General features: G+C 39.1%; 1 protein-coding gene and 1 long non-coding RNA gene across 5 annotated transcripts in view; one reads left to right on the plus strand and one right to left on the minus strand.

Moving 5' to 3' along the window:
* Positions 1–27,715, minus strand: part of PIP4P2 (phosphatidylinositol-4,5-bisphosphate 4-phosphatase 2) — a 78,080-nt gene that overhangs the window by 39,570 nt on the left and 10,795 nt on the right. Inside the window, exons 3-4 of one of the 4 annotated variants that reach the window (XM_054497729.2) lie at positions 12,884–12,978; positions 8,844–11,215 (exon numbers count right to left, since the gene is read on the minus strand). In XM_054497729.2, the coding sequence (XP_054353704.1) occupies positions 8,844–8,949 (106 nt within the window). In that variant the 5' untranslated portion in view covers positions 8,950–11,215; positions 12,884–12,978. Of the gene's footprint in view, positions 1–8,843; positions 11,216–11,796; positions 12,979–27,715 lie in introns of those variants that run through there. The other 3 variants (XM_063668960.1, XM_063668959.1, XM_063668961.1) reach the window with 3 other exon arrangements.
* LOC134740022 (uncharacterized) lies at positions 6,423–26,290 on the plus strand. Its single transcript, XR_010127256.1, has 3 exons — positions 6,423–8,787; positions 21,547–21,650; positions 24,681–26,290. It is a non-coding gene; the product is annotated as an uncharacterized LOC134740022 (long non-coding RNA).

The raw sequence follows: 27,715 nt of genomic DNA on the forward strand, positions 1-27,715 counted from the left end.
ATCCTTAATCTTCAATATACTATCTTTCCCATTTCTAAAAGCATACTGGAAGGAATAGCTATTTAGGTGAAAGAGGGACATTGGAAGTAAAAGAGTGAGATAAGAAAGGATAACAAACATCTACATTTTAAATTTATAGATATATTTTCCTAAGTGTGTCCAGCTTCCTAAGAACAACTGTGTCATAAAATATAAAAGCCAAAGGAAACATAATGGACCACTCTTTGGATAAATGTGGGAAACTGAGGCCCAGAGATGTAAAGTAACGATTCCAAGGCCAAACTGGCAGGGATAAAAAGCCTCTGGTCTCCCAAGCCAAACACTACCTGGTGGCAGACCTTCTCTGGACTCTAAAGGGAGTTACACAATACTTGCACAATGCACTGAAGTCCAGAAAAAGGACTCATGGTTTTTGCTTTTTTCACATTTGGTTGTTGTGGTTTTTACAGAAGAAAAGAAACTCACTTTACAACGGCAACTGGAAAAGAAAAAATCTAGAAAAGTTCAAAAGCAACATAAACTCCTTTGCACACCCCCACTACCACCAAAAATTTTTCTAAAAAAGCATAGAAACTCTCATAAAATAACAGAAAACAGCAGGAAGAATCTATTCCTTTTCAGGAGCTGCTATGGAATGCCATTCCCAATTTATTCAATACCTCTTACTCATTAAACATGAAGCACAGGCCAGGCGCGGTGGCTCATGCCTGTAATCCAAGCACTTTGGGAGGCCAAGGTGGGTGGATCATTTGAGGTCAGGAGCTCGAGACCAGCCTGGCCAACATGGTGAAACCCCACCTCTACTAAAAATACAAAAATTAGTCAAGCGTGGTGGCAGGCACCTGTAGTCTCATCTACTTGGGAGGCTGAGGTAGGAGAATCGCTTGAACCTGGGAGGTAGGGGTTGCAGTGAGCCGAGATCATGCCACTGCACTCCAGCCTGGGCGACAGAGTGAGAGTCTGTCTCAAAAAAAAAAAAAAAAGAAAGAAAGAAACACAAAACACCTGAGCACAAAGGTGTATTCAGGGTTACCTGCTTTTCCCAAATGGAAGTATTACAGCTTCCATTTAGATCACTTCCCAGATAGCTGCTTATTGCCCTCAAAGATAGTTATGAACATCCATCCTGTTAACTTCCTTCTCCAATATCTATATCCATCTAGCTAACATTTGTATGCATTTGGCAAACCTTCCAAAATTTTAACAGAATGCTCTACCCTACAAGTTTTACATTCTTGAAGAGTCTGCATAGTCCTTGGAAACAAACAGGAAATTGAGAGCATTGTCTCCCACTCCAGGAAAATGCTACTGTACATTTAATAAATAATTGTTGAATGAAATTTGCTCTCCAACCCCAAGTTTTCTCAGACCTCAAATTTGTACAACAAACTGCCTAATTCACATTTTTAATTGAATAACTAAAGGCATTGCAAACTCCCCATGACTGAAACAGAATAGTGATTTCCACTGTTCTTCTCCCACCTCCCAAACACACGGCCAACTCTTCCTCCTGTTTGCCTATCTCACATATAACCTTGTACCTACTTAGTTGGGTCATTTTTGGAGATTTGTGATTCCTTTCTTTTCACTGACTCAACCCATCAGCAAGTCCTGTTTAAAATACATCCTGACACCAACCACACCTCAGTGCTTCCATCACCTGTACCCTGGTTTAGATCACCATCCCCTGTTGCCTCTTCTGCTCTAACAGCATCCTGATTAGTGTCATGTCTCATTAGTCTGTTCTCCTCCACATGCCAACCAAGGGTAATTTTTTTAAAAAGTAAAGTGTTTTCATGTCTCTCCTTTGCTCCAACCTCTCCATAGCTTCTCATTATCCTCAGGACATAATCCCTTCTTCAGCAGGTGGAATAGAAATCTCCCCCGGGCTTCCCTCATTTACACCTCGCATCTCCTCTACCTCTTCTGCTGTCCTCTAAGTCACCATGCCCTAACCCACTGTCCCTCGTTTTTGTTTATTTATTTATTTATTTTTGAGACAGAGTCTCACTCTGTTACGCAGGCTGGAGTACAATGGCACAATCGCAGCTCACTGCAGCCTCAAGCTCCTGGGCTCAAGAGATCCTCCAGCATCAGGCTCATGAGTAGCTGGGACTACAGGCATGAGCCGCAGCGCCCGGCCTCCTCCTTGTTTTTAAAATAGCAAGTGTTATACTTGCTGTTCCCGTTGCCTGGAGCACTCTTTCGGTAAATCTTCCAAAGGCTGATCCAACTCATGTTTCAGGTCTCTCAGTGATTGCTATCTCTGAATTGTCTTTCCTGGACACTCATCTCAAACATTTGCCATCCAAACAGTTACTCTCCACCCTCATAGGTTGCTTTATTTTCTTCACCCTCTGAAATTATAATGCTTACTGTATGTATCTCTCACAGGAACGTAAGCTCCCCAGCATCTGGAATACTGTAATAGGCATTCAAATATTTGAAAGATGCCTGAATGAAACATTTCTTGATTAATATTTTAAAGATGCTCAGTATAGACAGAAGGAAATGTGGGCATTATAAAACAGAATAAAAGAATCCTGGAGCCTGATGCCTACAGAATAATGACAAAAAGACTATAACAGCAAATGAGCTCACCACCATACTGGACAGCTAGAAGCAGACCGATTTCACCAATGTGTGGGCTCTATTTTTCCTTGATGAGGATGTGGCCTCAGTGAAGCAAATTTTGATTCAAGAACCATTTTGAAAAAAATGCCCTTAAATGGAGCATTAGCATTAGCATAGCACAACAGGATTCTCATATTTGCCAAGGCCCTGCTTGCTCAGTATCACAGCAGGTGAACACTCTACTGGGGCTTGGGGGAGCTTCAGGAAGCTGCTCTCAAATATCCTGCATCCTTTTCTCCTCATTGTGAAAGTCTGGCTTCCAGTGGGTTTCCGAATCCTTGGCAAGTAAAGTGAGAAATTAATCTAGCCTTACAATGGGGTGTGCATGTGGTAAGGGTCCCTGGATCTGTGTCATCTCTTCCTGCCAATCCACAGACAACCTTATACTCTGCAAGTATACACGGAGACTCAGAAATTTAAAAGACTGCCAAAATGTATTCAATCTCTCTAATTCAGTAAAAGTCTAGCCTAGTGTAGAACATAGTTAAAAATGAACTAAAACCTTACCTAACTTTAAACTAAGACACTATCTCTAACCTTAGATTTCTCCAGGTATAGGACATGAGAGTCACTAAAAATAAACCTATTTACTGTAGGATTTCTAAGAAAGCATAAGAGTACATATTAAATAATATATCTCAAAACAAGGAGTCTATTTTATTTTTCTACTCACTGAAAACATTTCCTCAAGCAATTTCAAGATTACATGTTTTTTTAAAGGTGAAAAGGATATGGCAATGTCTTCTAAAACACAATTATGACAATTATGCTTCATAGAAAACCTAAATGAGTTTCAGAGTAAAGGAATATTAACCTTTTCATTTATGTTAAGCTGCTTTGAGGTCAGTTTGCAATTAAAATAAAGGTATATTGGAATATTACATTAGATGGAAATAGATAATTCTTCAATTCTTTAAAAAGAGCTTAAATATAAACAAATATAAACAACTGTCACTAAAGTCCTTAATGATCTCCATGACACTAACTTCAAAAGACATTTTTGGTCCTTATCATCTTTGCTGTTTCTTAAACTTTTGCATGAAGACTCCTTTCTTGAAGTATTTTCTTGCTCTTGACTCTGTGATATTATCATCTCCTGGTTTTTGTCCCACCTTGCCAGCAGCTGCATTCACCTTTCTCTCCCTAGTCATAAAATGTGAAGGTTTTTCAAAGCTTTGTCCAGGCTTTCTCCTTTTCTTAGATCACTCTTTCTCCCTAGGTTATCTCAGATGGAGCGCCTCAAAGTTTTTCACACTGTGGTACACACAGAAAATGACAATATGTGTATGACATCTTAGAACTGGAGGTCTCTGGGCCTGGTGTGGTGGCTCATGCCTGTAATCCTGGCACTTTGGGAGGCCAAGGCAGGCAACTTGCTTGAGCCCAGGAGTTTGACACCAGCCTGGTCAAGCTGGTGAAACCTCATCTCTATAAAAAATACAAAAAAATTAGACGAGTGTGGTGGCTACTCAGGAGACTGAGGTGGGAGGATTATTTGGGCCTGAGAGGTCAAGACTGCAGTGAGCTATGAGTATACCACTGCACTCCGGCCTGAGCAACAGAGTAAGAACCTGTCTCAAGAAAAAAAAAAAAAAAAAAGCAACTGGAGGCCTTTGGCCTGAAGGCTTTAATCACTACCTTAGCACATGTATGTTCCATCACAGCACATCCTATGGTAGGGCCCTGGGAAGTTCTGAATCAACATCCATGTATTTAGCTATCACCAATATGCAAATAACACACAATTTTATATATTCAGCCCAGGCCCCATTTCTTAGTCCTAAGAAACGAGGACTAAGAAGAGATATGACAACCAGATTTACACTACAGGTCTCATTTGGCCACAAATGGGATCTGTAGATCCAATTGTCACGTCTCTTCTTGGATATTTGAAAGCATCTGAAATACATCATGTCTAAAACTAAGTTCATTATCTGTGTTCCCCAAAACTCGGTCCTCTTCTGGTGTTCTCCGTCTTCTGGTGTTCTGGTAATCACACCATGACGTTGTATAGCCAGAATTCTAGGAGATACCCTTGACACGTCTCCCTCACTTCCATGTACAATCCATCATCAAGCCCTGTTCAATCCACCTCCTTAACATCATCCTTCATCTCTCCATCTCTACCACCACCTGAGTCCAAGCTACTGAAATAGTTCAGTTAAATTGCCCGAATTATTACAATAATCAAGGAAGTCATCTATCCTTGTCTACTGTAGCCAATCCTCTAATTCATTCTCTAATCTACAGAATGGTTTAAAAACTAATAATAAAGATTTAATCCAGTCATCCCTTTGCTTATGGCAATATTCCTTAACATGACCAACAATATCCTGGATGGGCTGATTCATATTCATTATTCTGGTCATCTGTTGCTGCAGAACAAGTTGGCCACATGTGGTTGTAGTAAGAATTTGGCTAAGGCTGGAGTCATGTGAAGGCTCAACTGAGCTTGGCATCCAAGATGGCATCTCCCTTCACATGTCTGAGGGCTGGTCAGGCATCTTTCTCTCTACGAGGCTAGTTTCAGGTTCCATAAAGCATGGCAGTCTCAGGGTGTTCCACTTCTTACGTGACAAGTTACTTTCCCCAGAGTGTACTTTACAAAAGACCAAGATAAAAGCTGTAAAACCTCTTCTGACCTACCCTCCAAAGTCATTCAGTGTATTTTCTACCTTATTCTAGAGGTCGAAATCAAGTCATGGCATCAGCCCAGATTCAAGGGGAGGAAACTGAATATCAGAAGACATAGTTCTTTGAAGGGGAAAGAGAGTCTTTGGAGAATATCCACCATACCTATCTCTCCAATCCCATTTTGCAGTGCATTTCCTTTTGCTGTTTCCATTTTAGCCACGTTGGCCTTCCTTAAGTTCCTTGTATTTCTCATACTCCACCCTGCTGATGGCTTTGCCAATACTGCTTTCTTTGCCTATAACGGTCTTCCAGTCCACCTTTTGCCAAGTTAACTCTTGCTCAACTTTCAGATCTCATTCAAGCATCAAGAAAGCCTTCCCCGACTCCCTCAACAAAATTAAATCTTAATTTATACTCTCAAGGTATTGCATATATTTCCAGCACTGTCTTCATCAACATTGCATTTTGTATTTGTTTGTGTGATTACATAATTTATTTCTCAATAATTACACTGGAAGAGGAGCCATGTCTATTTTTCCTCTCCTACCACAGATTTGGCTGGTACTCAAATATTTATTTGCTGAATAATAAAAGAAATAAAGTAAATCAAACTGTCTGCCTCTGTATAACAAATTATTATTTTCCCTTTATGAATTATAGTGAAGTATATAATCCCATTTCCATACGGAATACATAATGAGACAACCCCAGATATAAACAATTTTCACAGAAAAAATCTTATAAATTCAAAGGTCATATTCTTTTGTTATATCCTAACTACAAAATTAGCAGATGTATAAAGGAATCAATTAATACATCAAAACTGTGTAAATTTTGTGGTATTTCTTCCAATCTCCTTTCAGATGAGCCTAAAACTCTCTTTAATTTTAATTTCTATACCTAAACAAAAACTGGCAAGTATATTAAATGAAGCACTGTAAGCAGGAGAGAAGCGATTTCCTATGCATGAATCCAATACTGACAGTAGAGAACACTAGACACACTCCACTTAGAAACCAACACCGATTGTTACACAGACCACACATGATTTTTCTTGTGCTAAAACCAAACACACAATACTAACTGCTCCCTGCTACATTATTAATAATCTGTCTAGAAATAAACACTCCACCAACTTTCAACCTGAAATGGACTATTTCATCTTGGAGGTGGGAACTAACATTCCTGTACTTTAGAAGGTAAAAGAAAGAGAAAAGGGTTGGATTGGAGAAAATATTCACTAGTTATAGCTTTTAACTTCTTTTTTTAAAAAAATAAAAGTCTGAATAATTGTAAATGGGATCATGAACTAAAATTCATTATCAGGAAGTGCATTCTATTTCTGATCGAATTCCAACTGTCAAGCCTAATAATGGTTTTCAACTACCAAAAACATCTGATCTAGTGATAGAATTTTTTTTACAATCTGAAATAATTCAGCCATGTATTTATTTATTCTTTCTCCCTAACACAATATAGGCTTCATGAGGGTATGGGATTGATCACTCTTAATCCCCTAGAGCAGTGTATGGCACATTGTGCTTCCCAATAAATTAATAAATGAATGAATAGTGGTGGTCTTCCAGATCTTGTGTGTTACTCATAATATTTATTACAATGTTTGTTACTTATGAAGAAAAATATTCTGTCAAAATGCAAACAAAATGCTTTTACCTCTCATTTATGCTTCTTCCTTAGTGTTATGTCATATGAAATTAAGAGTCTCTCTAATCATCTAACCTGTCTCATTCACCAATTAAGAAAAAATGTATTCTACCATAAGGCAGAAGAAGCTTTTTGCTAAGTCATTGAATTTCTCTGGTTGTTAAAAGTTTTCTACAATGACATTACTTTTTCTCAGTGGCTGAACTGGAACTTATACTTGTGTAGTCTGAGGAATCTTATTAGGTTAAACAAATATATGGAAAATAATAAAGATGTCTACAAGCAGGTCCCTGAGGGTAACCATTTTTTAAAAATAATTTATCCACTAGTTGAGGGCATGAAAATAGGTTATAGGACAATTACTTAAATTGAAACTTTGTCTCCTAATAAACCGCCAAACATTTTGCCATAAAAGGCTGACTTGATGAAGTTGAAACATTCATTAGTGAGTGTTTAAGTCTATTCTACATAATACGATTTAGATAACAGTAAAATATTCGTATCAAATTGGCCCATTAGAGGAAATTCTCTTGCCTGGTGTCCTCTGATACAAGTTTAATGCTGACCAACAAAAATGACCTGTAAGTTTTCTGTGGGCAAGTCTCTGTACCTTATTTCTCAAGCCATGGCTCACACTGAATTATTTACAGCTAAGCATCTTTTTCCTTTGTTTTGCTTCTTGTTAAGTATGGATTAAGATCTAGATAGTTGATTTTGAAGTTATAAAATGTTAAATAGAAATTTTAAATACTAAGCAAGTTCAACCTGCTCTACATCAGCTCTAATTCCAGACTTGAACTTAAAAAGTTGTATTACAAGAAACATTACCTACTTATATTTTCAAAATCATTAACTTTTGCTTCCTTGGATTTTTAAACTTTGCTCATATTTAGCCAAAAAAAGAGAGAGATGCACTTAAGGAACATTTGCAAGTGCCATTTTGACCAATCTTTTCACTAACCTAAGTGGGTTTTTTTAAGTCTTGCCTTCCATTTTCTTGTAACGCCTGACTCCACCTTATTTATTTACTATAGTAATCAACTAAAAGGCTTAGAACAACGATCGATTTTTAAATAAATCAAATAGTATGGTAAATAGATTCCATATTTCCCCAGATCCCATTGCATTTAATCTTTTTTTATTCTTCTTGAGAAAAAAAATAGAAATATATGTAGTATTAATTTGGGTTACTTTTTACAAGTTAATTTTAATCTCACCCAGATATGTATTAAAAATATCCCATCTTTCCTTCTATCAGAAGTAAGGTCCTTCCTTCTCATTCACAGTTAAATCTAACACATACTCCTTGAAAGTAGGAGTAAAAAGGAGGGGCAGGAATTTCAGACATATTAGGAATATTGATTAACTGTATTCGTTTTGGGTATGGCAATTCACTGAGTGAACAGAGCACTGTTGGGTGAATGGTAGCAGAAGCATATTGTTCAAGCTAAAGCCCTTTCAAGGACAGATGCCAAGGTGAGCAATACTCCTGGTTTCTCAGCAACGGAAAAGGATTTGTGAATGATTGTGAAAGATTTGCACCACCTCCTAGCTGCGCTTAGGGGCTGCTCTGAAAACAGCTAAGCAGAGCTTTGGAAATTCATGTCACATCCTGTAGCCCTGGGTAAGAAGTGTTGAAATACAAACACACACACACACACACACCATCACCACCACCACCACTACCACCACCACCACCATCACCAGCACCACCACCACCACCATCACCACCACCACCAGAAAAACCCTGCGGAGAAGCTATCAGGCAGGCGGGCTTGCCTGGGACGGCACAGTCAGCATCCTTCCTCAGCCCAAGCGAGAGGCTCACCTCCACCTCCAAGCTAGAGCTCCCAGGTCTTTATTCTTCTGGGCGTTTCCTTGCAAAGTAGAGGGATCTACGCTGGCCTTACCTCTGGGGCTGCTTTCTTGCAAGTACGGTGGGGCGGTGGGAGTGACATTTCCGGAGTGGGATGCTGACAGCAGAGGCGAGCGTTCGTCCACCCCATCAGCAGCCATGACTGCGGCAACGGCGGGGCCTGGGGAGGCCGAGCCGGGGTTGCGGCCTCGGCGGAGTGGTGGCTACTGCTGCTGCCTCTGCTGCCGCTGCAGCTGCTGCTGCTGCCGCCTCAGAGAGGGCCCGGGATGTGTCACAAGGCAGGAGGCGGGGGGAGGGGAGGGTGCAGGACCGGGAGGCGGGGGAAGGGAAGCGCGCTGGGAGGCATGGCTGGGGGAGGGGAGGGGAGGAAGAAAGAAAGAACCCGCAGAGTGGGAGGAGCGGGAGTGGAGGAGCGGGAGCCCAGCCAGCCAGAGAAAAGGGGAACAAATTAGGACCAACTGGGAAACGCGAGGAAAGGAAGATGCCAAGTAACTGAAAGGGGGTCGAGAGTAAATGGGACGGAGGGGGACAAGTCCTTTTCTCTAGGAAAGACGGATAAAAAGCAGCCTGAAAGGGGCTAGCGAAGAGGAAAGGCCTGTGGCTTGCTTACAAGAAAACTGGAGCGAAAGCAGATTATCAAGTTTACCTCCCCTAAAGAGGAGGAGGGACTGACTCTTTGCTGTCAAACTTTGCAGCAGTTATATAAAGAAAACATCTTCCTGGGGTTATCAATTCCTTCTCTAGGGTTTTTTTTGTAGGAAATCAGTTTTCAACATCTGTTATCTAAGAGAAAGTAGATCTTTGCGGAAGTGTCAGCATTCCCTACTTTTCCTGATTGATTTTTTTTAACAACAGGAATGTTGGCCTGACCGGTTTGGAACTCTGGTAACAGTACCTTTTTGTAACTACGCAGTGTGTTGCCTTTTACAAGTTTCATTTTACAAAATAGGTTGTCATCTTAGTTTTGGTTTTGTAGCCTATTGTCCCTGACACATATACAATAAGTAGGTTTATGAATAACGTCAAACAACGAAAAACAAGTTTCTTGAGACAAAAGTTTTAAAATAATCCTTTACTTGTAAAACAGAGTTCAAACACAAAAATCCCTAAGCACTGACAAAGATTCTTTGCTTGGTCAAACAAGTAAGGTTTCTGAATCTTCTGCTGGGCCCATCTGCACTTCCTTATAAAATCCAGTTTTAGCAAAAAACCCTACTAACTTAATTTAGCAAGAAGCCCCATTCTCAATATTGATATTTGATCAGGTTCCTCATCCTCCAGCATCCCCCATGTGAGGCCTGAACTCCTGTTCTGTCTTCAGCAAGAATCCCGTTTGCTTGGTTTAGTCAGAATCCCCCTTATCCCTGATATTTCCTTGGTAATTTTCCATCTACTGCCTCTGTCCTGCATGCTCCTAGGCTATAAATTCCCATTTGTCCATGCTGTATTCAGAATTGAGCATAATCTCTTCTTCAACATGGCAAGACCCTGCTGCCATGGTCCCTATACCTATCACTATAGCCCTAAATACAGTCTTCCTTACCATGCTTTGACAAGAATCACTGAATAACTTTTTTCTTTTTTTTTTTTTTTTTTTCTAACAATGTATTAATTTTTTTTTAGTATGCTAGGCATTGGGGAAACTTTTTTCTTTAAAAACATAGTTCTTGCCATGTTTTATATGTTTTTCTTTTCTTTTTTCTTTGGTGGTTTGTCATATTATCCAAAAGTAGTTTACATGAATATGAAAACAAATTAAAGTTTTGAGTCCAGGCGTGGTGGCTCACGCCTGTAATCCCAGCACTTTGGGAGGCCAAGGTGGGTGGATCACCTGAGGTCAGGAGTTCGAGATCAGCCTAACCAACATGGAGAAACCCCATCTCTACTAAAAATACAAAATTAGCCAGGCGTGGTGGCGCATGCCTGTAATCTCAGCTACTCGGGAGGCTGAGGCAGGAGAATCACTTGAATCCAGGAGGCGGAGGTAGATGTGAGCTGAGATCGTGCCGTTGCACTCCGGCCTGGGCAACAAGAGTGAAACTCCATCTCAAAAAAAAAAAAATTAAAGTTTTGAACATGTCCGAATAAAAATGCAATAGAAAAATAGTAATGATCTACGATGATAATTTTTCTGCAATTATTTTTGAGTCACTCAAAAGAAACATTTATTACTCATTTACTAAGTCTAAAAGATAACTACGACATGATCTCAGTCCTCAAGATGCCTGAGAGAGTCAAAAACAAGTGGAAAATGAGGCTAGCTGTAGATTTCAGTGAGCATGAGGCAAAGCAGAAGTTAGACATATGAAACTATGTTTCAAATTACATTAGGAAGGATCCTCACTCTGCTTTCTAAAGATACATTCTTTCTTCCAGAAAAATCCACTTAGGCATCAGCTGGAAATCCTAAGGGGAAATCAAATAATGATGTTTTCACTGGCACAGCATATTTTGTTGGTCAGTAGCATCAGGATACAATACAATATAAGGATCCCTATATGATATAAGGGCATTTCTAGGTCTCCAGGAACCTGGAAAGTACAGAATCAAGATGTAGCACTTCCTGCAAAAGTGCCTGTAATTTACAAAAATGAACAGCAGTGTTTTTATAACTGCAGACTGGAGACTATTGAGTTAAAGAAAATTATAAGAAAAATCAACAAAATCTTATTACTATAGTATTCTGTCATGTTACCTGTCACACTCCATTGTGACAACTCCAGCCCCAACCAAATTTCTGAGGTCAGAAACCTATCTATCTTATTTATAACTAGATCTCCAGTATCTAGCACAATGCTTGGCACATTAGTAAACACTCGATATTTGTCAAATAAACAATTGAGTGAATGAACAAATAAATATACACAGTCCCAGAATCTTACTGAAACAAAATGTTTGGCACAAAAAGATTAAGAACATTTCTTGGCTTTTTGATGAAGATGACAGTTTTGCCATCTGACTGATCAATTTTTTTTATTCCATCATACCTCTACAACTGTCTTCTTTTTTGCCCATGTAGTGATCAGTATAAAGGTTTTTTTGTTGTTGTTTGTTTTTTTCTTTACTTCATTATATGGTTTCTCTACTGCAGAACTCATTTGAGCCTCATGACAGTGACTCTTCTTACACTACAAAAGGTAGTAGATATACTGAGATTATATTTGCAGCAATCTCAACTTCCACAAAAAGCAAAAGGCTTTTATGAGATGAGTACTACGTCATTCTAGTTTAAAGATCATACTATGGTTTATGGTTTCTCAATAGTTGTTAAATAATACTCATCAATCCAAGGTATTTTTATGATTATGATTATGATACTTTGCCATCTCTATTCATGAGATGAGCTAATGTGTCTATTGGAATAAAAATACTCTATAAACAGATAATAATGTGAGATCTAATGTACTTAAGCTGCTGTTTCAGTGATCTACTATTAACAAACCATACCAATACTCAGTGGCTTAAAACAACATGAGTTGTTATTTTCTATGATTCTTTAGTTGATTGGGTGGCAATTCTGTCACACTTGCCTGAACATTCAGGCAGCAGCATTCAGCTGGCAGGTTTGCTGGGGGCTAAGCTCAGCTGGGAAATTTGGGCTCACTGGGCAATTCTCTTCATGTAGTCTTTATTCCAGACTTCTTCATATACCTCGTGTTCTCAGAACACTATTCTAAGAGGATGATGGTGGAAGGTAAGAGACCCCTAAGATCTAGGCTCTGGTTCTCAAACATCGCTTCTTATCACATTCTCCCACCATCAATAGCTTTCTCAGCCTGCCTCCTGCTTGGAAAAAAACGAGCACCTAGAGGCCTCCTCATGATCAAAGGAAGTCACAAGGCTGGTGGAGGAACAGATTCCATCACTTCAAGTGAAGAGTAGCAATGTCACATTGCAAAGGGGTGTGGAACACAGCAAGGCATGATCCATTGGATGCTACTATATAACAATCTACCATAGTTTGCCCACTGGTCACTATGGTTCACGTCCCCCTCACAGGCAAACTACACTTATCCACTCCCAACACCCCAAAGTCTAGTTTAATCACTAAAGTCAACTTTATGTATCTTTCACCTAAATCCAATCCAGGTGCAGTCAAAATTCCTGGGGGATAATTCCACAGGTCCAGCTCCTTGGGTACAGCATCTGTTGATCCAGAGACCTGTGAACTAAAAGGACAAAGCATGTGCCCTTCTTCTCTCCCAGCCATCTCAACCCCCAACATTTAACAGTGGAACAAGAACAGGATAACAACTGACAGAAGAAGGGGCAGGGGGCATTCTGAATAGAAGGTACATAGAATACACGGGACCACAGAATTCTGAAATCCACTTGGGCCCATGTCACCAGCTATTTTGACCCCAGAGGCATGGAATGCTTCCTTATTAGGGCACAGTCTGCCTCTGTTGCTACTCCTTTTCCTCATCTGTTCCTATATTTGGCTCTTGGCCTTTCCCACTAAGTCTGGTCTTTTTCATAAGAAATGGCTCCTGTTTGCAGCTGCATAGCTTTCTCAGCCTGCCTCCCCGCAAAGAAAGTTGGGAACCCAGAGGCCTCTTTTCATTTTGAACTGCCTCCATCCCTTTTAATCCAAATTGACACAACTTCCTTAGAAATGTGTAGGCTTTTCCAATGAATCTGAATGGGGTTTACCTCATGCCCACAAAGCCACCAACATAATATTTTTTTTGAGACAGGTATTTCTCTATGTTTGGGTCACATTTGAGGCCCTTCAAATTCTTAGATGCTCCATTGTCTATTTAAGGAAGTCTCCAAGTCACTGCTTGAGTCTTTCAGAGGTCTTCAGGGAGGGTTTTACAGCCATATCCCTGATTTGAACTTGATTCTGAGGCCATTTCTTACATCGAGAATCTGTTGCTGGATGAAAGACTGTCTTAAGCCCCCTATATTTCCTCTAAATTCAATTGCAAACTGAAAGTTCCTACTTTAGTTCATTTCTGTGGTTGGCAAAATAATGCCTCCCCAAAGATGTCCATGCTCTAATTCCCAGAACCAGTGAATATTTTACCTTACTTAGCAAAACGGATGTTGCAGATATGATTACAAGGTGCAGACCTTCAGATGGGAAGATTATCCTGGATGATCCATGTGAGCCAAACCTAATTATGAGTCTTTAAAAGCTGAGAACCTTTCTCAGCTGTAGTCAGAGATATTCACAGGAGAGATTTAAAATGAGAAAAGGACTCAGCCTACCGTTGCTGGCTTGAGGATGGAGGAAGAGATCAAGGAGTATGTGCTCAAGAAGGTGGGAAAGACTTTCAGCTAACAGCAGCAAGGACATACAAATGTTAGTCCTAGACCACAAAGAAATGGATTCTGCAAACAACCCAAAAGAGCAAAGAAATAGATCTTCCCCTAGAACTTCTAGAAAGACATAGCCCTGCTGACACCTTGATTTTAGCCCTATAAGAGCCATGATAAACTTATGACTTACAGAGCTATAAAATATTAAATTTGTATTAAGCTGCAAAATTTGTGGTAATTTTTATGGCATCAACAGAAAATGAAAACTTTCTCTTAAAATACCTTATTTAACACAGCTAAAAGAAGCTAGTTGTCGCTTTTAATTTTCTACATGGAAATTACTTTAGTGAAATCAACAAGTTCATTAGGAACATTTTCTATTTTCTAAGTTACTACAGGCAACAGTTAATTGGTGAACCTCTGTTTTTCTAGTCTCCAATAGCAATTTCCTCCCTACTCTTCTAGTTTCACATACTCCTCCTCAGTATTGTTCTGTGCCTGGCCCTTAAGACAATGCCATATACTTGGGGTTTTGTTACAGCAATATCAATTTGCTACATTTATCTATTGCTTTGTACTTTCAGTGCCAACTTCTAGTGGATTTATCTGTTGCTTTCTATTTTTAGTACAATGTTCTGTTTTATTTATCTATTGCTTTATAAGAATCCACTATCCTAAAACTTAGTGGATTAATTATCAATGTACTGTTTTTTTTTTTTTTAATAATCATTAGGGTTAATCAGCTGGGGACTGATCTCAGCCAAGAAATCTGGTTGGCTGAACCTCTCATTCCACGTGCAGTTTCATTGTGAGTTTCTTCATTGCATGACAGTCTCGGGGTAGGGTCCTTGGAGGCCAAAGGCAGTTGCTGCAAGGCCTCATAAGTCCAAGGTTTTGGAACGCACATGACTGTATCTGCCACATTCTATTGGTCAGAGAAAGTGACATGGACAGCGTATATTGAAGCAGGCAGTGGGATAAATTCAGTCTCTTGATGGAAGATGTGGCTATGTCACATGCAAAAGGGCACAGATGCAGAAAGGTGTGATTTATTGGAGGCCTTATATAATGATCTAGTCCAGCTACAAACAGGTCATTTAAGAAAAACATAGAGAATGACAGAGGAGAGGTCTGTAAGGAACACTATGCTTTTGGAAGGAAGTTTAATATGAAATTCTAAAGTCAATATGAGAAGTATATTTTCCAGCAGACAGAGTAATAATCCTGAGAGAATAAGGCCATATTCAGGAATTTAAAAGGGCACAACATTTTGCAGGAATAATAGAGGAAGGCTGAAGGCTTAACTGTAGTCACAGAAGAGTCCAGGGAGGAAGACAAAGGGCTAGAGCCAGTCAACAGCCCAGAGCAGCAGTAGAGAAGCCTAGTGAAAGTTAAGGTATAGATGTGGAATAGAACTAGAAGAGATCCTGTTTCCCTGTATTATTTCCAAACACTTTGGGGAAAAGGCAAGACCACATGGTTTCCTCCCAGGTGAGCAGTTCTTCAGAAAGAGGCATCATGGGAGTTCTGTTAGTGTTGATGTTGCAAGAAAACTTAAGAGGTCAAACCTACGGACTTTGTGGTCCCGAGTTCCAACCTTTTGTGTTCTTGCCAATCCTTTCAAATGCCCATTCAAATGCCAGAGTTGAAATTCTGTTCTCCCCTACTATATTTGCATGACTTTTTTTTTTTTTTACCATGATAACATCATTTTAAAATAGTTTTATTCTATTTGACACATATACATGAGCAGAGACTACTTGTTTCTTTGTAGCATCTAGCGCAGCACCACATACATATTTGGTGCTCAGTAAAGGTTTTTTTTTTCAAGTAATTAGTCCTAGGTTGCCTCTTACCGTCTCAGTTTCATCAGCAAAGTTGAAGTAGCTGTCCTGCATCTCACAGGATGCTAATAAGAGTAAAATAAAATAAAAGCTCTGCAAACAATTCCAAAAAAGAAAAGAATGGAATGCAGAAGAGTGAAATGCAAAATTCAATAGAGGACATGTAACTTGAAGTTGTATGAAACTTTCCCTGTTATACAAAACATAGCTAGGATCTAAAAATGAGGATGGAACCCCATATACTAAATCAGCAGAACTAGCCCCTCAATAACCACAATTACCTCAGTCCATATAAACAGGAGAATAGGAAGGAGGTAAATGGGAATTATTGGAGTCATGACTTTTGGCTTGGGAGGCACTGCTGTGGCTTGCTCCTGCCCCTCCCCAAAAAGCCAAGTGAGACAGACTCTAAGGGAGTCACTGGCAAAGTCTGGGGGTGTCTGAAAAAAAGGAGAATCAGCACCTAATTTTTCTAGTTATACATTAGGTTAGGACATAGGCTAGTCAATCTTCTGAAAGTCTGTGTGAACAGGAAAAACAAAAAACAACTCGAGAATGATGGCAGGGCACACAGAAAGGCCGGTGGTTCAGCTCAGCTATCACTTCTGCTTTGATGAGAGCATATAAGTTTCTGGTAGGCAAAGTGAGCGCCACAAAAAATAGCTGCACTTATGCCATCATGCTGACACCAACAAAAAAAGCTAACTCCTGGGTGAAATAACTAGCGACAAGAGCCCGTGGAGTATACCAGTAAATGCAAGGGCCTTGGAGGGTTAGATGAGGTGAAGCAGGACGCTGTGGATTGGGAAGGCTTTGAAATAACTCACATTTGTGTCTCCTCTATAAATCCAGTATTTGAGTGCCTGCCATCGAGAGGGCATTGTCAATGGACAGTCATTATTGGCCCAGCAATTAATGTCAAACACAGGAAAGAAGACTTCACTAATGGCCCAATGAATCTTTCTGATTCCTCCTTGTGTCCGCTCACTGGAGAAGCTAGAATATCCAAGAGGGAAGAAAAAGCTGAGAACCAGAGGCAAAATATATTGTCCCTAATGTAGGTAACAGGAAAGAAATAAAAGGAAGACCATATCCTCCTTCCCTGTGTTAGGTCCCTCAAGCCACAATGCTAGAAGTTAGCCACAAAGAGAAAATCTTCAATTTGCATAGGAAATTTGATTTTTAGACAAAGTGTTTGGTTTGTTTTGCTTTTGTTTTCGGCAGGGTCTCACTCTGTCACACAGGTTGCAGTGCAGTGGCATGATCTCAGCTCACTCCAACCTCCCCCACCCTACCCCTGGGTTCAAGTGATCCACCCACCTCAGGCTCCTGAATAGCTGGGACTACAGGCTGTGTGACACCACACCTGGCTAACTATTTTTGTATTTTTAGTAGAGATGGGGGTGTCACCACGTTGCCCAGGCTGGTCTGGAACTCCTAAGCAATCCACCTGCCTTAGCCTCCCAAAGTGCTGGGATTACAGGTGTGAGCCACTTCACCTGGCCGACAAAGTGGGTTTTTAATCACTGAAATGGACTGGAAAATTATAGAATTTTCCCAAGATGTGATAATGTGATAAGATATCTGCTACAGGAGGTAAGGGGAATTTAAAATGGCCTTGTTAGTGGCAGTATTTGGAGAAAACTATAAACATTTCTGATTTATACTTTTACAAGTTCGGCTTATTTAATAACCTACAGAGAGAGGGAGAAAGAAAGAGAGAGAGAGAGAGAGAGAGAGAGATGACTGTTACCTTAAATTCATGTTCCCCTTGATTTAAACACTTTTAACTAACATAAGTATTTGGTACTAAATGCTGGGGTTACAGGTTGGGACAATATTGAGACAAACCATTCCTTCCTACCATGGAGATAAACACAATTGTAAGAAGTTGGGAAGATTACCAACATACATTGAAAATGTGACCACTTATCACCGTTGTAACAAATTATTTTGGTCAAAAATACTTTTTGATGTTTCCAGACCCTACACAGCTAGCTTGGTGTGTAATTAAGCATTATCATGGCTGCCTTGAAGGATCACTGTCGGGTACATTTCACTGTCTCAAACAAGTTTCTCTGAAAAATGTGTGTGTTTGTGTGTGTGTCTTAGGGTTAAAACAGTTTTTTGTTTTGTTTTGTTTTGTTTGAGACAGAGTTTCGCTCTGTCACCCAGGCTGGAGTGCAATGGCGCGATCTCGGCTCACTGCAAACTGCCTCCAGGGCTGGGCGCGGTGGCTCACGCCTGTAATCCCAGCACTTTGGGAGGCTGAGGCGGGTGGATCACAAGGTCAGGAGATCGAGACCGTCCTGGCTAACACGGTGAAACCCTGTCTCCACTAAAAATACAAAAAATTAGCCAGGCGTGCTGGCAGGCACCTGTAGTCCCAGCTACTTGGGAGGCTGAGGCAGGAGAATGGCGTGAACCTGGGAAGCGGAGCTTGCAGTGAGCCAAGATCATGCCACTGCACTCCAGCCTGGGCTACAAAGCGAGACTCCGTCTCAAAAGAAAAAAAAAAAACTCTTCCTTACCTCCTGAGTAGCTGGGACTACGGACTCGTGCCACCACGCCTGGCTAATTTTTTTTTATTTTTAGTAGAGAAGGGGTTTCACCATGTTAGCCAGGGTGGTCTCAATCTCCTGACTTCGTGATCTGCCTGCCTCAGCCTCCCAAAGTGCTGGGATTACAGGCGTGAGCCACCGCGCCCGACAAAACAGTTTTTAAAAAGTGAGTTCTTTTTCTTCATTAAAACATTTATTTAACCTTTGAACAGTGTATTTTTCCTACTAACAAAATTTGGTTTTAATGAATTATTCTTATCACTTAATCGCTTTGCTAGTGTTTCCAGATTAATGATCTCAACTAGAATAGTATTCCAAAAGGTTATTAGTTTAACTCAGTATATTCTCAGGATCTTTGGATAAATCTTAAAAAGAAAGCCTAGGAAAAAGCAATATTAGTTGAGGTGATGCAAAATAGGTTTAGTGACTGTTTGCTTTTTTAATAAACAGGGTAAATATACCTGAGACTGAACTGTGTGCCCCTCCCCTTGCCATTCACATGTTAAAGCCTAATCTGCAATGTGACTATATTTGGAGACAGGACATTTAGGACGTAATTAAGGTTAATGAGGTTATAAGAATGGGGCCCTAATCTGGTAGAATGAATGTTCTTAGAAGAAGAGACACAAAAAGCTTGTTCACTTGCTCGCTGTCTGCACAAGCATGCATCATGGGAAGGCCACGAGCAACTCGGGAAGAAAACTCTCACCAGAAACCAAACCCTGCTGGACATAGATCTTGGGCTTGGAGCTTCCAGAACTGTGGGAAAATTAATTTCTGATCTTTAAACTATGCAGTCTGTGGTATTATTTTGTAGTAGCCCTAGCTGACCAATGACCAATATAATCTGCAAATAATAAGATTACTTTAAAAAAATCCATTTAGCCCTTGGACGCACACACACACACACACACACACACACACACACACACACACACACACACACACACACACACACACACACACACACACTTCACAGAGAAATCTATTTGAGACCACAGAATTAGTTGATACATGTAAAAGTAACTTTTAGGATGAGAAATTTCCCTTTCCGATGGTTTCAGAAACCAACTGGGTAAGAAACATAACCGTTATCTATTTGGAAATTGGTATTTCCAGCACTTCCTCCAGTGAGATACAGAATCACATTCTCATTTATTTTATGCTTTTGATTCCATCTTGTCTGACTGTATGGCCTTTAAGTCAACCATCCCAGTTTATTTAACCAGTCTCCTATTTTTCAATGTTTCAGAATTTTTATAATATTTTACTATTCATTCATTTGGCAAATGTTTACTGAGCACCTTCTAGGTGCCTGGCACTATTTTAAGGGATACAAAATTCCTGACATCACAACACAGGAAGATAAGCAAAATTCAATTTACCAAGGATGTATATCAGATGGAGATAAATATTATTGAAGGAAATAGGAAAGGTGGGTGGAGGGAGCACATTGCTTTTTACATGGAGGGAATAGGATCAGCTTCACTGACACTGAAGCAGAAATGTGGACAGTGAACAGCAAAGCCCTGAAGAGGAAGCATGCTTGGTTCATGTAGGAACAGCAATGAAGTCTATGTAGCCCGATGAAAGGGAGCAAGGAGAGAAGGGGTAGAAAGTAGATATTAGACCAGAGAAGTTTGTCATGGACTGCGATGGGGTACATCACATGGGGCCAGTTGGGCTTTTCCTCTGAGATGAGAAAACTATAGAGCTCTTAAAGGCTTTTGAAGAGTGACCTTATTTGACATAAGTTTTAAAAAGATTACAATGACTACTGTGTGAAAATTGGATTATAGGTAACAAAGGAGTGGAGGTCGAAAGAGGGATCAGATTCTGGACATATTGTGAAGCTAGATCTAACATGATTTGCTCATCGATGTGATGTAGAATATGAAAGACAGAAATCTTTGAATCATTGAATACTTTTCTGATTATTTATTCTTGATAATTTTTTTGAATTGGAAACCTAGATCAAAGACTATACACATTTAAAAGTCTTTCAGATATAGATTGTCAAATTGTCCTCTGAAACCTGAAAAAACATTTTTACACATTTTTTTTGAGACAGTGTCTGAGACTGTCTATTTCTCAGCAGCATAAGAAAATAACATGGTATTATCATTATTTTTAATATTGACAATTTAATAGGGAAATATGTTTTTGTATCTTAGTTTTATCCTTAATGATTCTGAATATTTAATATTTTTATTGGTCAATGGTATTGGCCATTTTTTTCCACTAGGGAGTTCGTCTATTTATCATTTAATATTTTTAATTATAATTCTTATTTAAAATTTTACTTATTTATAAAATCCGTTCTCTTTTCCTCCTGGAAACCCAGATAAACTACATTTCTCAGCCATTCTTGCACTTAGGGGTAGTCATATGTCCAAATTCTGGGTAGTGGAATGTCAGTGGAAGTGATGTAGATTACTTGTAGACCATGTAGGCCATGAAAACCTCCCTTGTATGATCCTCCACACTCTTTTCTACTCAAAGCTAAGTGGAAAGAAAGAACCCCAAAGGAGCCCACAGGAGTCACATGGTGAAAATGGCACAAGAAGGGAGGATCTTGGCAAACTAAATCACTACTTATAGGAGAGTTGCCCACTAAGAACACCGGTTTTGAAGTGTTGTAAGAAATATACTTTATTGTGTTAAGTCACTGAGATTTCGGGGTTTATCAATTACAGCAGCAGGTGTATTTCCTAACTATTAAAGAAATATATTGAAAGAATTGTAAGAATTTCTTTACCTTCATAAATTAAATATGTGGACCTTTTGCTCTATGGAGAAATGTAAAACTTTCTTCGACTGGACACTGATCTATGTTTCCCGGTACTGAGAGACTGACCCACTCCTTTTACTTCCTTCTTTAAGCCAACAGTTCCAAGAACAGAAGGTAATGGAGTCAAACAGGTCAAATCACTCTCACTCTCATTCTCATGTTCTCTCTCACAGATACCTCTTGTCTAAAGGATTGCAATACCTGCCTGACCAAAGCAGACAAACTGGCAACATTGTTAATTTGTCATAGAAAGCCTCTTTGTTTCCTGTTTTCCAGAAAATACTCTCTGGATATTCTCCGTGCTGCAACAGCCTGTATGAAGTGCCCAACCCCTGCAGTCTCAGACAACTTTTGAAAGTTATAAACCTGTAATAAATAAGGTGAATATTTCTTCCTAGTTTGTAGTTTCTCTTTCAATGTTTTCTGTGTTTAAAACATTCTTACTGTCTATGTGGTGTCTCTGTATATAATCTTTCTTTAGATTCTCTGTGATTTACAGCCCATGAAATGTCAAACTGTCTTCTTTTCTGATAGAATTCCTGTCCTCATTCTTTCTTGCTTCATGTTAAGCCCAGAGTACATGATGCTCTTAAATTAAGTGGCATTCAGATGTGTGCCATTCTACTCATTGTTCTTTCACCTTTAGTGAAAGTGTGGGTAGAGTGTTGTTTCCCATTTGGTTCCTCTCACACCTATTGAACATTCACGCTGAAGGCTGCTCTCCCTCTTTGGTCATCTGACACTTGATATGCCTCACGTCACTCAGTCTTTCTGAGGGATACCGCCTTGTTTGCCTGGACAGCTTGTTACCAGCCTCACTTGTCACATATTCTCACTGATCTCACCGATCACCCTAGCCACATTAGTCAACACTAACTAGTCAGACTAGCTAAACTGATCCTACTCAGCTGTCTCTAACACTGGCCTGCATAATGGGAGGGGATTTCAATTTACCAATTACATATATATATATATATATATATATATATATATATATATAACCATTAGGAAGATGTAGTAGTTGCTGATTGCTGCCGTAACAAATTACCCACAAACTTAGTGGCTTAAAACGATGCAAATTTGTCTTATAATTCTGAAAGTCAGAAGTCCAAAATGGTTAACCTTGGTCACTGGGTTAAAATCAAGCAGTCAGCAATTCTGCATTCCTTTGTGGGAGATCTAGTGGGGAATCCATTTTCTTACTTTTTCTGGCTTCAAGAGACCATTAGCATTCCTTACCTCCTGGCTGACTCCCTCCTCCATCTTCAAAGCCAACAATGAAGCATCTTCAAATCTGACTCTGACTCTCTTGCTTTCTCATTTCACTTATAAGGACCCTTGTGATTATTTACATGGATAATCCAAGAAAACCTTTTCATCTCAGTATCTTTAACTTAATCTCATCTGCAAAGTCCCTTTTGCCACATGCTATGGTTTGAATGTGTCCCCCAAAGTTCATATGCTAAAACTTAGTCACCAATGTGATGGTATTTCAGAGGTGACTCAGTCATGGGGGCAGAGTCCTCATGAATGGGATTAGGGCCCTTATAAAAGGGTTAGAGAGAGTGGGTTCATCCCTTTTTTGCCCTTCGGTTCCATCTGCCACATAAGGACACAGCATCCATTCCCTTCAGAGGATGCTGTAACAGGGCACCATCTTGCAAGCAGAGAATGACCCTCACTGGGCACCGATTTGGCTGGCACCTTGATCTTGGACTTTACAGCATCCAAAACTGTGAGAAATAAATTTGTTTGTAAATAACACAGTCACAAAGATTTTGTTATAGCAGCACAAATGAACTAAGACACTATGTAAGGTAGCATATTCACAGGTTCCAGGGTTTAGAATGTGGACATCTTTGGTAGACCTTTATTCTACTTACCACAGAAGGATTTATCCACACAATTACACAAAGGCAAGCCCCTTCCATGGTTTTTCTATGACTCTTAAATTTAGTCTAGTCATGAACTATTCAGTGCATATATTTTCTCAGACAAAAATCTCAACTCTTAATTTTTTGCTTAATTAATATGAGTTGGTTAATATAAAGCTTTAAAAATTTAGAAGAAAGTAAAATATAGGCCAGGCATGAGGGCTCATGCCTGTAATCCCAGTACTTTGGGAGGCCAAGGTGGGAGGACCACTTGAGGCCAGAGGTTTGAGACCAGCCCAGACAACATAGGAGACAAAAAACTTAAAGATTAAGCCAAGCGCAATGGCTCACGCCAGTAATCCCAGCACCTTGGAAGGCGGGGGTGGGCGGCACACATGTGTCCATGTGTTCTTATTGTTCAATTCCCACCTATGAGTGAGAACATGCGTACACCTACTAGGTCTTAAGCCTTGATTGTTCAGTCCTACTATGTGCACCAGGGAGAGGATAAGAGCTAGTGTAAAAGCTGGACTCAGAGAAGAGCTGAACTTTCATATAGAAATGGGAACCTATTGGATGACAAAAGTAAAATGTAAGGGACATAGGGGATCGGGGGTAGAAGAAAGAAGAGAAATAAGAAAGTGAGGGAGAACAATATAATTAGATATTCATACCAGGGAAACAAAGGCATGACTAGAAAGGCAGAGGAAGGGTGAGCCAGAAATGAAATGTTGTATGTATGTGCATACAATTTATAATGCAAAAGATGCTTTGTATATAGATTCTCACTTCAGAGTAAACCTGTGTAATAAATAAGTGGGACAGATAATACTATTGAGCCATATGATATCCAACCTTCAATTTCTTATCTCATGAAACATCTCCACAGGTTTATACCTAATTATACCACAATTGAGACTGGTTTTGCTAAAGGTATCCTAGGAAATAATAATTGGTTTGAAAGGGAAAGGTGGGGTATCAAAAGTAAGCAGAATACGTAGAATTTATTTAAGTATAGGGCAGGCTGTTACAGGGGTTGGTTAGCACTGTCCAAATGGTCAGGAAAAACTGTAGTGTGTTCCAGATCAAGTCCGTACCCAAGGGCACCTAATCTAGCTGTGGAGGTACAGTGGCAAGGTTATCTAGGAAGAACTGAAATTCAAATCAGAAGAGCACTGAACCAGCTGATGAAGAATTAGAAGCCAATAATTAGAGGCCCAGGTCTAACCTGTGGAGAAAGGGTTAGCGTGGGCTCCACAGATTGTTGGGTATCAGTGAAATAGGTTTAAATTCAAGGAAGAGCACAAGAGTTAGCAGCAGAAATCAGAGCTGGTGGTGGGTGTGGCAGACACCCAGGCACATGTAGACTGGGAAAATATGGGGGAAAGCTGTGGCTTGGAGGACACAAGTTGATGAGCTCAGAATTCCTAAGCAGAGGCTAGATGATATCCTGACCATGGCCCTGGTGGATACGTTTTTTGTTTTGTTTTGTTTTTTTTAAAAAATATATTTTGTCTTACTTATTTTTTTACACAGGTTTACAGGTTTGCCCTGGTCAAAAATCGGAGAGATGCAAAGCTGAGCCAATTGAGGAAGCCAAGGATTTTCCTACTTTATTTATATCTCAAGTGAAAAAGTTTCTGACAATAAATTGGGTTATCTTTGATATTAACACTAGCTAACACATTTTAATGAGGGCTTACTACATTTTGTGAATCATCCTAATTTATCCTCAAAACAATCCTTGAAACAGACACTACTAGTATATACATTTTACTGAGACACTGCAACACTCATTATGTTACTAGCCTTAAGTATTGAAATTGGAAACCCAATCCAAAACATCTGGTCCCAAATCCTTTCTTTTAAAACATGTCTGCCTCTCATATAGAGATTGCTTATGTTGAGAAGTATGAAGCCATACACAGATGGTGGTAGCTATGATAATCCTTTAATAATTAATTTTTAGTCAGAGTCTGCAAAAATGTATCTTGTTCAATTCTATTAGGATGCTCTGCTCTTGAATCTGAAAATTAGGCTGTTCACTTTTATTATTTCCTCAATTCTACACTATTCCTCTTCCTCCTTATCCTTCCACCAAGGCTATTTGCAGCTGGTCATTTATCTTAGCTGCCTTCCATCTCTTTGTTCTAGTCTCCTAAAGGTTTTTATCTATTATTTGAATCATTTATTCCAATCTCTTCATATGAGCCATTAACATAATGAGATTTTTATCTTCACTGAAGACACGACTTTAAAAAAAACCTCATAATTAAATTGCAGTAGATATAATACAATTAATATTTTTTTCCTTTCTAGGGTAAATTATACATATGTTGTATTTCGGTAGTCTGCATTATAATCTCTATTTTTATACAATAAAGAATTTTACTTTTGGTTTTAAAATTTGAAAAGGAAAATAGTCACTGTTCTAATAATTTCATGCACTACTATAATAGTTGTCAAGAGTAAACATAAAAATTTTAGTTACTGTTGCCTTACAATAACCTTTTAACTTGATAGTAATGTTTCACATTTTCCTTTGCTACGGTCTCTGATCAAATACTTGTAAATTTTCTGATGCAGTTTTTCTTGTCAAAACTATCTTTTAAAGATTTTTTAGGAATATAGAATTTCTGTCAGAAATTGATGTTTGGGAAGTCGCTTTGATCAGCCCACTAATGGTGGGCTGATAACCTTGCCACTGTACCTCCACAGCTAGATTAGGTGCCCTTGGGTACGGATTTTATCTAGAACACACTACAGTTTTTCCTGACCATTTGGACAGTGCTAACTAACCCCTGTAACAGCCTGCCCTATACTTTCTGGGCACTGATATTAGAAGGTGGGGAAACAGAAGTCAGAAAATTATTCATCATGAGTAAAGGAAAAATACATTTTTTTTTCCTCTGACAAGGAGATAAGACTGAGAAAGAAAGAAACAAGAATTGAAGAGAGAGCAACCAAAAAGAAAGAAAAAAAGGAGCTAGAAAGACCAGTAATTTGTGTGAACCAGCAGTAACAAGATAGAAAATAGAACAGAAAAACATCCCTTTCATTATCCACAAAGCAAAAACTACACAAAAATTAACATAATAAAACAGTGTACTAGCTAAGGCTCTCCTAACAAAACATTCAAACTATAAAAGAACATTTAAAAGGGCCAGGACAACAGCACAGATGAGGAAGTAAGTTTAAGGATGATAAGAAGGTTGGAAGAAGTTGGAGTTCTGATGAGGGTATGACCATAAAGAGGCAGTACAAGGGAGTTTCTTTAAGGTGATGGAACATTTTTGTGCCCTGATTTTGGGGTGGTTACACAAATCTATACATGCAGTAAAATTGTATAGAACACATAAAAAGAATGCTTGTAAAACTTGTGAAATCCAAATAGTCTATGGCTAATAGTATTGCATCAGCGGCAGTTTCCTCGGTGTGCGTGTGTGTGTGCGTGCGCGCACATGCGCACGTATTTTAATTTTCAGTTCTGGGGGTACATGTGCAGGTTTGTTAGATGAGTATATTGTGTAATGCTGAGGTTTGGGTTTCTAGTGAACCCATCACTCAAATAGTGAACATCGTACTCAATAGACAGTCTCTTATCCCTTGCCCCCTTCTTCCCCCCTTTCTGGAGTCCCCAGGGTCAACTGTTTCCATCTTTATGTCCAAGCATACCTATTGTTAAGCTCACATTTGTAAGTGAGAACATGGGTATTTAATTTTCTTTTTCTATATTAATTCACTCAGGATAATGGCTTTCAGCTGCATCCATGTTGTTGCAAAGGACATACTTTTATTTTACTTTTTTTAATGGCAGCATAGCTGGTTGAAAAGTATAAAGGAACTCTATTTTTTTGGCAACTTCTAAGTGAGCCTAAAATAAATCAAAACATAAAGTTTTCTAAAAAAGGCACATGCTAAATGACTCATGTATCAACGAAGAAATCAAAAGAGAAATTAGTACTTTGAATTGGAAAAAAAAACACAACATACCAAAATTTGTGGAATGCTCTAAAGCAATCCTCAAATAAAAAATTATCCCATGAAACTGTCTGTATTAGAAAGAAGAAAAGTTTCAAGTCAACAGCCTCAGCTTCCACTTTAAAAAACTAGAAACACAAGAGCAAATAAAACCTAAATTTAGCAAAGGAAAGGAAATAATAAATCTGAGAGAACTGATGTGTTCAGAGGGAGCATGGCTTTGACATCTTAACTTCAAACTTTAGCCTTCAGAATTATAAAATAATACATTTCTATTGTTTTAAGCCACCCATATTTTGATACTTTGTTATTGCAGGCCAAGGAAACTAATACAGCTTGTAAGGATCAAGCTGCTGCCGTTTCTATTATAATATTTATATTAAGTGGATTTATTAACAGTGGTCACATTTGAGGACTGGAGTTAGAGAAAAGAATTCTTAAATTCACATATATATTTTATTTAAAAATAATGTTATTTTAAGAATAAATATTTAAGTAAATTATATATGGTAAAATAGCTTCATGTTGTATTTTAAGGATAACTTAAATACTAAAAAATTAAAGTAACTTCTACACAAGGATAAAAGAGT

The sequence above is a fragment of the Pongo pygmaeus genome, chromosome 7, assembly GCF_028885625.2.
Source record: "Pongo pygmaeus isolate AG05252 chromosome 7, NHGRI_mPonPyg2-v2.0_pri, whole genome shotgun sequence".
Taxonomy (NCBI): Eukaryota; Metazoa; Chordata; class Mammalia; order Primates; family Hominidae; genus Pongo; species Pongo pygmaeus.